At 44.1% G+C, this 10369-nt stretch overlaps 1 protein-coding gene across 3 annotated transcripts; it reads left to right on the top strand.

The window, feature by feature from the left end:
• The first annotated feature begins 1043 nt into the window (after positions 1-1043).
• On the top strand, positions 1044-4759 carry LOC148819862 (uncharacterized). Of its 3 annotated transcripts, none has more exons than XM_088934146.1 (5): positions 1044-1066; positions 1188-1253; positions 2036-2261; positions 2802-2869; positions 3912-4759. In XM_088934146.1, the coding sequence occupies exons 1-4, from the start codon at positions 1051-1053 to the stop codon at positions 2809-2811; spliced, it is 318 nt and encodes a 105-aa protein (XP_088790272.1). In that variant the 5' UTR covers positions 1044-1050; the 3' UTR covers positions 2812-2869; positions 3912-4759. The 3 variants fall into 3 exon arrangements, 2 of the variants coding, with proteins under 2 accessions (XP_088790272.1, XP_088790273.1); XM_088934147.1 differs by having other exon boundaries at positions 2802-3030; positions 3871-4759; XR_016094213.1 differs by lacking the exons at positions 1044-1066; positions 1188-1253 and having other exon boundaries at positions 2047-2556; positions 2802-3030.
• Positions 4760-10369: the final 5610 nt, after the last annotated feature.

The following is a 10369-nucleotide window of genomic DNA, read 5'->3' as shown; positions in this document are numbered from 1 at the left end:
TTCTCTGCATTGCTTCAAAATATGCTCCTCACTGCAAAAGTGCTTGAAAAGGGGTTGCAAAGCACAGTTACATCACTACATCCTGGCTCCTGCAGACAATGGATATTTCCCATCTTCCGTCGTCCGGAAGAAATAGTTTCCATGGGAAATCGGTGTCAGTGGTGCAGCCTGGTTCGTTCTCCATACTGGAAGTCTGGAGAATTTGGCACATCGGATGAGGCCTCCATTGAGTAGCTGGGCTCACCAGTACAATGATGCTGCACCCCTGGGGGCTGGGTAACGCTGAACTCTCCCGTGGCAGGAGTCCTGGCCTTTATGTCCAACAGAATTTGGGCGGCTGTAGGCAGAGTTGAGGCATGAGTGGCCTTGATTAAATATTACCCGTAAGTGTACTAACCATCATACAGGCACTATCTTTGCAAGCTGTTATCTTATGAAACGAATTCGGAAAAAAAGAAATCCATAATAATATCATGCGAAAGGCCTCAGTTTGGGCAGGAGTCTCAGGCTCTTTTAAAGCATCGTGTATTAAACTGCCCCTCTGTTTCCTTACAGTGTCTTCCTGTCCATAGGTTTCCTCTTAGTTTTTCTTTTTCATTCTACACCAGGTGAGGACTTGCAATCCATTCGCAGAGTGTACCAGGATCACTCGAGGGGAACCTGATCTTCTGTGACAACGCTTCCGGAACATCTTAGTGTAATCTATTAAACAGCCAGTGCTGCCCACTTGCTCCTGACTTCAGTAGCTTAAAGTGTGGTCTGCAGATCTTAGGGCAACCCATGCTTGGTATTTCGAGCAGAAAGAAAATATTGAGAGATTAAAAGTGTGCCAGTATATCAGTGGAATTATAGTGTGCTACAAATTCAATCCTGAGTAATCAATCTGTAAGAAATAATATTGAAACTAGAGGATGAAAACTCATTTTTGATAAGCACTGGATAGACTTTAATCTGTCAGGCGAGAGATAACCACCCACCCACATCATGTGACACTCAGGGCTAAACTGAAGAGCTGCAGAGGTTCTGTCTCTGCTAAATGAGAACCAGGCTATGAAACAGCAGCTCTGTAAGTGTGCACCCTCTGGAGACGAGACAAAGCTGAATTCTGCTCAGCAGGTCAAATAGCATGCTAAGTTGGCAGTCATTACATTTTGTCTTGAGATTACATAAATATTTTTACTTCTCAGGTGGAAATTCCAACAATAACTCTCGATCGCTGGATGTTTGGAAAACGTTGCATACGAAGACATCTGGTAAGTAGCTCTGTGGCTAGATGCGTGGAACAAAACACCTAGAATAAAACAGAGCAGGCACAAACACCACACTGTCCAGTAGCTTGGTCTTGCGTATTCTGCAGGGCCTGGCACAGATACTCACAGAGTGACCCAATATATGCAAATGGGCTTCAGGATAGTTCCCGTTCAGCGTCAGCCAGGCAACATTTCAGGCTCATCTGACCTGTCAGCACAATTTGATATGCTGATCTTCAGTAAGAAAGACCAGGATTAATTGTCAGGCAAAGGGTTTGTGTTAAGGCAAGGCTAAGCATGCACAGCAGTAATAGAGGCATCACTCACCTCTCAAGACAATTACAAGAGGCTGGATGGGGGTGGATAAAGGGGCACTAACTTTGAAAACAGAAGACCAAAATGTCCAGGTGTTCAGATTTCACTTTTGAGAAGAGCATGCTGGCTGGGGCCCCTCTGACATTTTCTGCTTTTTAAAAAAAATTTCTTTCTCCATGTCATAGCGAGAGCCAGCCCACGATTTTTGAAATTTTACTAAAATCATTTGAAAACAGGCAACCCCCCTCCCCATCCGAAAGAGTTGAATCACATCGCAGAAAGGAAAGTCTTTCTCAGACTAACAGTCAGGCTCTGCCACCCGAGGGTGGGGGTATTTGTGGTGGTGGGAACTGTGACATTTGAGCTCTGCGGAGGAGGAGGAGCTGTGCTCCTGGGGGCGGCTGCTGATTTAGGCTTGTCGAAAAAAAAAACAACAAGGAGCTTCCTGGGGCTTCCGTCTCTGTCGACAGTAACCGTCACCTGCAGTCGAGGCGGGAGCTCTTCCCGACGGAGGAAATGTGAGCCGGGCAGCGCAGCCGGCAGTCTGGAGCAAATTGAACGCTTCAACCGCCGGCTTGACCTTAGAGAGGAAGGTGCAAACGCCAACTTTATTGCACCCCGCCCCTCGCCCTGGAAAATTCATCTCCAATTCTGTCCTGGGTTTCAACAACAACACAAACAACTGAAATCAAAAAGGTTTGAATGGGGTCTGGGAGTTTCTCATGACGTCACCCACATTTTGCGCCGATAAGTGGTTCTTTCTGGATTCGCCTTGATACGTCCACTCTTCCTCAAAGCGCTGCACTGACAGGAAAGAGCCCTGTGCTGACAGATGAAACGCCGGCAGATTTGCATAATTCTCTGCCAGGGAAAAGGCATCGGCTACAGATCGACATTAACCAAACAGACACAGGCGAGAGAGTTTGGCTCCGAATTGGGATCATCTGCACAATATTGTAGATAATTGCTAATTGCAGTCACACCCCGTCAGGTATTTATAGGAAGATCTAAACTACATAAACCACAAAAGGCATAAATGTTGAGTTAGAATGTTAATAAAAAAATGTCTATATAGGTCCAAATGTAATCTCATAATTATTTTGTTAACTTTCATAGACGATGGGGCACAGTTGATTCCTATTGATATTTTGCCATGTTTAAAAAGTACTGCAATTCTCTTTTGTTTTTGTAAGTAGGACTGCTCACAGTAACCAAGAGATGTTTTCCTCTTTGCAGGTGTGTTTGAATTCACTAAAGCGACAAACACCGCAAAAGAAGCCTGCAGTGAGCCACACACATGGCAGGTGTGTGGTTTTATTGACAGCGACCCTGCCTAAAATAGACGCATCAGTGATGCTAAGATCTAAGATATATGACCTCTGGCCATGTGAGCTCAGCAATGGCATCTGTAGTCCTCCCTGGTCCCACAGTGGACTGGAAAATGTCTCCTAAACTCCTCCCACAGGTGGGGGCAAGGTGTTTTCTGTTCTGTTCTGTTAATTGGTGATTTATAAAGTGCCTTTACATAGTGATAAAGAAGAAAAAGCAACAAAAATAATAAAGAGTAAAAAAAAATGAAAGAGCAAACAGGATAAACTGTATGGGTGATCCATAACAATGGAACAGCAACAGAAAAATGCCTGGCCAACAACAATCTGATATTTAGCCCTGGGTACAGTGACTGAGTGCTGGATAGCGAGAATGTCAGACTACTGTCAAATCCACTTTGAACGAAAAGCGACACTCATTTGTAGTTTTATTAAGTGCTAAATAGCACTCTTGTGATGTGACTTTATAGACAGCCAAAGTAGAGATTTGAGTGTAGGAGTGATCTGCTGACAGGGTCTGGTGTGAGTTAGAAGTCTAACAGCTGAGGTTTGGACATATTGCAGCTTACTGAGAAAAGTGTTTCCACACAGCAAAAAGAGTGGCAGAAATCAAGCACTCGATGTGTGAATTGTGTAATTAATTTGTAATTGCAATGAAATAATTGTGTTTATTAATTATGTACTCCCACAATTCTTTTAATGACGGCACTAGAAATCTACAGCTGTTATGAAAACAGGAAGTTGCACAAGTGTATCCTTGCAGACTGTCGACTTCTGCTCTAGAATAACCATTTTATGATACTCGTTAGCATTTCCCTCTCTGTCATCATTTCTGGCAGCTGGCTCTTCCTATGGCAGAAATCTGTGTAAAGGTAACTGTGATTGCACATCTTCACACAGAGCAAGAGAGGTTTTAATTCGCCTGTGTGGAGTTTGTCTTTCCACGGGTCACAGAGGCGTTGACACTTTCATTTCAGTTCCAACACACGAGTCTCTCGAGATTTCTGCTCTCCTTCAGTGCAGGGGAGTGTCTTCCAGAGCCCGGCCAGTTCAGGTCCCCCGATGCTTGTGAGGAAACCCCAGACGCAGACACCTCGTTGGATCAAGTCTTGAAGAAAGGCATTTCTCCCTTACTGCGCAAGAACCATCACTCGGCACACCGTGTCGGATACTGATACTCCACACGCTGCACTGCACAAAACTCATCTGTCTTGGATACCAGCGGCTTCAGCTGTAACCCTCTGTGCTGGAAAGCCAAAATGTCAGAATACTGTCAAATCCACTTTGAACAGGACATTACACTCATTAGTAGCTTACGTAAGTGCCTAAAACATTCCCGTGATATCTTCACTGGAAGATACAGGTGAACATCTCTTTCAGATGCGCTGTTCGCATTTCTCTCCTGATATTTGACTTCTCCCCTCTCGGAGCGTGCCTCCAAGCAATGCGGGATTTATCCACGGAAAGCACCTGGGGCTCTCGCACCCCAAGCAGTGTGTGTGACTCAGCTTTGCATACTTAGAAAGTTTTCAGATCTGGCTCCACGGCAGTCTAATGTAGTATCTGTGGATGCCCATCAGACCACAGCTTTACTTTACTTTTCTTGCATTCTCTCTGAAGTCAATTCCAGTCTTTTCGTCAAAAATATTGAGCTTTCAGGCAAGTGATCAGCTGCAGGTTTATCTTATATTCATGTAAGGAAAAGGGTGGGCCTGCTGGCTGGAACCCAGGTCAGGTGTTTTATTCTATCCACAGGTTGTTTGAAAATGTGAAATTCAGCACCCTGCAGTATTCAGAGTCTGCGGTTGGCCATTCCTGACTTGAATTCATTTAATTCACTAATAATAAAATAGTGCAAAGTCTTGAGCCTGCTTTCAGTTTGATCTGGGGAAGGGACTGAATTAATCTAATAGCACTTATACTCCAGTCATCGGTATTGATATCACCACTGATGTTGATTTGCTGATTGATTACTGTTGATTAGCAGTTTGATCTGTTTGGTTATCTTATTATTGCTAACTATGATGTTCTTATGTCTGTATTACTCTATAAGATATATGAAGCTGACAGCCCACATTCCTCACCAGATCATCTGGGAAGATGTTACTCAAATCATCACGAAAGACATATCTCAGACTTGACCGAGGGAACTTGGTAGTGCACCCGAGAATATACAGTAGATAAGGGCTGGTAGAGACTGGTTTTGTTAAAAACATCTAGGAGGTGTCCCACCCACTCCAGGTCAAGCAGAGGACACCAAAGTCATCGTCCTTGAGTGCCGGGGGGGGGGGTGGGTGCCATAGAAACTTCCTTATTTGGTCATAAGTTCCTGTGATGAAGAAGAGGAAGGCTAGAGGGGAAGTATTATGGGGTGGTATATCTGGGAGAGTAGGTGGGATGGCTTAATGATCATTATTGATTGCTCTGTGCAACTTATTAACTAATTAAGATTAGAAAGGTAGAAGTGGGGACTAATTACCCAGCCACACCCACCTGAAAGTGTATTAAATGTGCTCGTGCTTGCTCCTATTCCCTGAGATTCCTGGCGTTTGTGGAGCTCCTGTTGTGCACACCGAGAATCAGGATATAAAGGAAGAAATGTCTTCACTGCTGTCTCCGGTCTGGCTCACCTTTGGGGCTATCCCGGCTGCTAGCCTCCAATCCTAACGCTGGCGGTGGACACTGGATGGTGAAACTCCTTCTACAGGGATGAACGCCCAGTGCTAAGCCAGCCACCTGCTCTGAGAGAGGCAGAGGAGGAAGAGGCCTGGGAAGAATATCACCTGACGAAACTGAGCAAGCCCATGCCACGACTATTTCTTAACTTTCTGCAAGGCCTTTACTTCTGTGTGCTTTTTTTAAAAACCAAAGGCCACTGAAGTGAAGTCAACCAGGCTGGAAGAGCCTGCAGGAAAGAAAAAAACTTCCTATTCTTATTAACTCTGCAGGGAAATGACCTCCACCTGAGAGAAAGCATTCTCCCTCCACCATAAGCTGAGTGTGCATCACGGCACATCTGTAGGGAATAAGGTGCTCCACTCCACTCGTCTCGCTCCTCTCTCTTCAACAGTAAGCTTTAGATTGCATGGTGAGAATAGAGGCCCTGATCACTTCCAGTGAACGCTTCTCTTTGAAGAATGTCATGTGGACCCTTTCTTTAATCTCCTCCTTACCTAAGTGGTGCTGGTGTATCATAACATAACATCACTTTATTAGCCCTATACAATTTCTTGCATTAGGAATTCATCTTTTCGCATACCCCAGCTTGCTCTCCATGAGACACACAGACAGGGAGAGAGAAGCTTGGGGTCAGAGCGCAGGGTCAGCCATTGTACAGCACCGCTGGAGCAGTTGGGGTTAAGGGCCTTGATCAGGGGCCCAATGGAGTAGGATTCCTCTGCCAGCTCCAGGATTTGAACCAGCAACCTTCCAGCCACAGGCGCGGATCCTGAGCCACAGAGCCACCTCTCCGCCCCAAGTTCAGTAGGTGGCGCTGTTCTCTCTCGATGAGAATTTCCAAACCAGTCCCCCAGAAAGGTGATTGGGGTCCCTGAAGACCCCGCTGCACCATTCGTAAGAGTAGGAGTGGTCACCCCAGCTTGCACAGGCCTTCCTAAAGTTCCCTCTAAATTCAGTAGTGCAGTGATCTCTCAGTGCTCCGATCGGTCAATAGTGGGGCTGTGGTGTGTAATGGTGTCCGCTAGCTGGGTACTAGACTTCAGAAGAGGATAGAGTGGGAAGTGGGTCCTGTATTATATGCAAAGGTCTTTTCTTTTTCTTTTTCTTATTCTAGAAACTTCTTTTTAAAACTTCATTTCAGATGTTACAGGTGTTTTTACAACCAGCAGCAGCAACTGAGCCCATTAAAGTTCAAAGTTTATTTATCAAATGTACAGCAATACAGCGTACAGCAGTCATTGCTGGCAATGGAAGGTTTTTTTCTGCAAGCTCACCGGAGGAAATAGAATATAAACAACATGAGCTAAACGTTACGATATAAATTTACATAATAAAACAACACAATAAGGATTGAATAAAATAAGATAAAAAATAAAACTCAATATGAATAGAATGACTACGTGTCCAAGTTGTATTCAAGGTATTATGTTCTGTTATATTTACTGGTTCTGTGTTATTGACCTCAAACTGAGCATAGAATGAATTTAGCTCATCAGGAAGAAAGGCAGACTGTTGTGTAATGTGGCTGGGTTGACCTTTATAGTCTGTAATGGTGCGTACCCCACGGGTATTACAGCTGTGATAATATGACTCTAATTTAACTCTACAGATAGATAGATAATACTTTATTAATCCCATAGGGAAATTGATTAAATATATATATAGCTGTATTTAGCTATTTTGATGGCTTTTCTGAGGTCATATCTTTATTATTGATTTAATTAAGTCATTTAGAGCTGCAGTAGAACAGAAACAAACAGACGCCCTTTGGACTGTAGTATTTGGCCACAGTATACACTGCTGTAGCTTCGGAACCAGAGACATACTTACACAACAACTGCATTAAATCAGAACCAGGTAGCAGTGAGTAATAGTGGTTTATAACAAGGTGCTGTGCTGGACAGTCCTACACCATGGATATTTTTCTGGAAATGAAAGCTGATTCATGAACATTGTGTCGGTGCTCAAGCAGATATACGTCACTTATAAGGAAACAGGCAGGAAAATGTCATGACCCAAACCATAAAACACGTCTCATGAGAGGGAAATGCAGCTAATCTTTTTTCCAATCAGAGATAAATGATCCTGTTTACCTATACTTTTACACAGAGTTTTCCTCTGTACACAATGGAGCAGTGTTAAGCTATAAACCAACTGGTTTTCCAAGAACAGAATAGGCCGGGGATCTTTGATGTACAACAGCAGAGAGACTGCACAATGCCACCCATCTATACTGCAGATTACTGTATATATCAAGTGAAACACAGTACAACATGGATGGAACGGAATTTGAATATACCCCATGATATTCAATCCTTTAAGGCCTCTGGTAGTTCTGAAACAGGGCCCAGGATGGTTTATTTTTCCCAGAAATACTTCTAAGCAGACTGCAGGCATGTTCTCAGCCCACACTCCCACTCTCTCCACAAAAATAAACATGATGAAATGATGGGATTCATCTAAACGGGTAAGAATAATACCCTGGCTCATTTCTTTACTGGCACTGGAATTTCTACAATCCCTGTCTTACAAAAATCCACTTATGGGAGACATTCTTCTCCTTAAATGACGCTCAGGTACTTCCTTCTGGCTGTTCCTCTTGTTGATATCTTGTGAGAAAATATCTACTTCCAGTTACAAGATGTTGCCCCGACGCAGGGAAATGTCCTAATATTCCAAATGAGTTCTAGAACTGAGCCCCTGGAAACCACCACAGTTCTAGAATTCACAGGACTGTGCCGTTAAAGAAGAGAGAGAAAAAACCCTGCTGAAAAGTCTACAGAAATTGCCTTGGGATTATTTTTAAAGTCATCTCTCAAAATAGTTCATAAAAGACAAAAGGAAATGTTACAGCAATAGCTACGCTCCAGTCCTTAGAGATCCTTATCAGAAACGACATTTTGAAAGAGCAAAACTGAAAGCCGGTCACATGGAGACCTGACACGAAACTCAAGGAAGAGAAAACACACGTCATTTGCATGCTGGTATTCGAACGTGTTGCCTTCTCAGCAATCTAAACCTTGCACTGACTCATTCTAGGAAAGTTACCTGCTGGACAGCTCCAGTAAATCTGAAGCTTGGTAAAAAAAAACAAAAAAAACTTATATCAATTAGGATTCGTCGGTTTTAGGCAGTTCTTTTTCTGCCCGAATATGCCCCGTAAACTTTGACAGAAGGGGTTGTCCCTCGAAAATGACACACTGCTGAAGGAGACACAACTCTTTCCCCGTTATGAGCATTTGAATGTGTTTGTGAGAAGTAGCTTCCCGCAACCGAGACGCCCCAGTAACAGGCATTTTGTCGTTAATTTTTCATAATCTTGATAACCGGTGTGGCAGCGTGTTTATATTATTAACATCGTTCTGACGCTAAGCCCCTTGTTTTCCCTGTGGGCAAGCAGTGTGCAAACAGCCCACACAGTGAATGAAAGAAACGGGCAGTCTGCCCTCATGAAAACTAAAGCCCTTTAGTCATAACACGCTATGAATTTCTATGTAGTTTTGTTTTCTTGAGAAAAAATGTATAATTAACTGTCTCCATGTGGTATTATGCAACTTAGTAGATTTATCTTGTTTTAGAATATTATTTTGTATGCAGTACGTAAGGCATCATATATTATGTTTGTAACCTTGTATAACCATATCAACCAAATTAATTAATGACACCACAATGAAGACACGAGTGGCAATATAATCTTTCTAATTCCCAGCTGAAGAGTTCTCATGGGCACCACCACTCATGATCCTTTCTGGTTCGGCCACACCTTCTTCCTTATTCCAAAGAAAGTGAGGGTATCTTGTCTTAGCAGGAAGGGCTTCTGAGCAGAAAGTGTGCAGTACATGTGGAACTACGGCCTGCAGGAGAGACAGCAGAGTGTGACGCACACGAGAAACAGGCAGCTCTTCAGCGCACAGCGCCGGCCTGTACCAGCCTGTACACGGCATTCTGTTCTAGTGCAGAAAAACACAACCGTCACACCCATAATGACAGAACAAACACCTGGTTGCTAGGCCCTTCAGGTGCTGAGCCAGTATCAGTTTTCACGGTGGTGTCCGAGGTCTGGGTCCTGCTTTAACTAGATCAGATCATTTGTTGTGGTGGAATGAACAAGGAGAGTTAAATGACATTACGTGTGGTGGAAATGCTAAGAACTTAATGCCATTTAACTCTCCTTGTTCATACCACCACAACAAATGATCTGATCTAGTTAAAGCAGGACCCAGACCTCGGACACCACCGTGAAAACTGATACTGGCTCAGCACCTGAAGGGCCTAGCGACCAGGTGTTTGTTCTGTCATTATAGGTGTGACAGTTGCATTTGCCTAAAAGTACTAGATTTTTACAACTTTTTTTGTTCCATCTGATGGTGTGCTCTTTTTCACTTCTACCATGTGTCACCGTCATCATCCCTCCTTTAGAGGGCGCTCCTACCTTTTTCATTGTGTTTCCAGTTTTATTTCTCCCAGCTGTGTCTTATCCCCTTTTCCCTATTCAAGCCCGGCGTCTCCGTAGTTCTGGGCTCAGCTTTGGAAGATGGATGTCTGAAGGCCCGCCAATCCACTGGGCTCAAGAGCAGTCCAAGGGCAGGGCCTTATCCCCCGACGTCCTGACCTACTGAGTCCGGGGCTCGGAGCGCCTTGTCCCGTTATGCTTTTAACTATCCATATTCCTAGTTCCCTTTTCCCTGTGTTCGTCTCGGATGGATCTCCCAGCACCTTGGACTGCGCCCTGATTCCCCCCACTGGACTTCCTGTTGGAGTGGTTCGCCTGCGCTCCCCCCCATGCACCAGATCACC

This window comes from Atractosteus spatula, chromosome 15 (assembly GCF_055471065.1).
Source record: "Atractosteus spatula isolate fAtrSpa1 chromosome 15, fAtrSpa1.hap1, whole genome shotgun sequence".
NCBI lineage: Eukaryota > Metazoa > Chordata > Actinopteri > Semionotiformes > Lepisosteidae > Atractosteus > Atractosteus spatula.
Note: the sequence above shows the minus strand (reverse complement) of the source record. Positions and strands in the feature narration are given on the sequence as shown.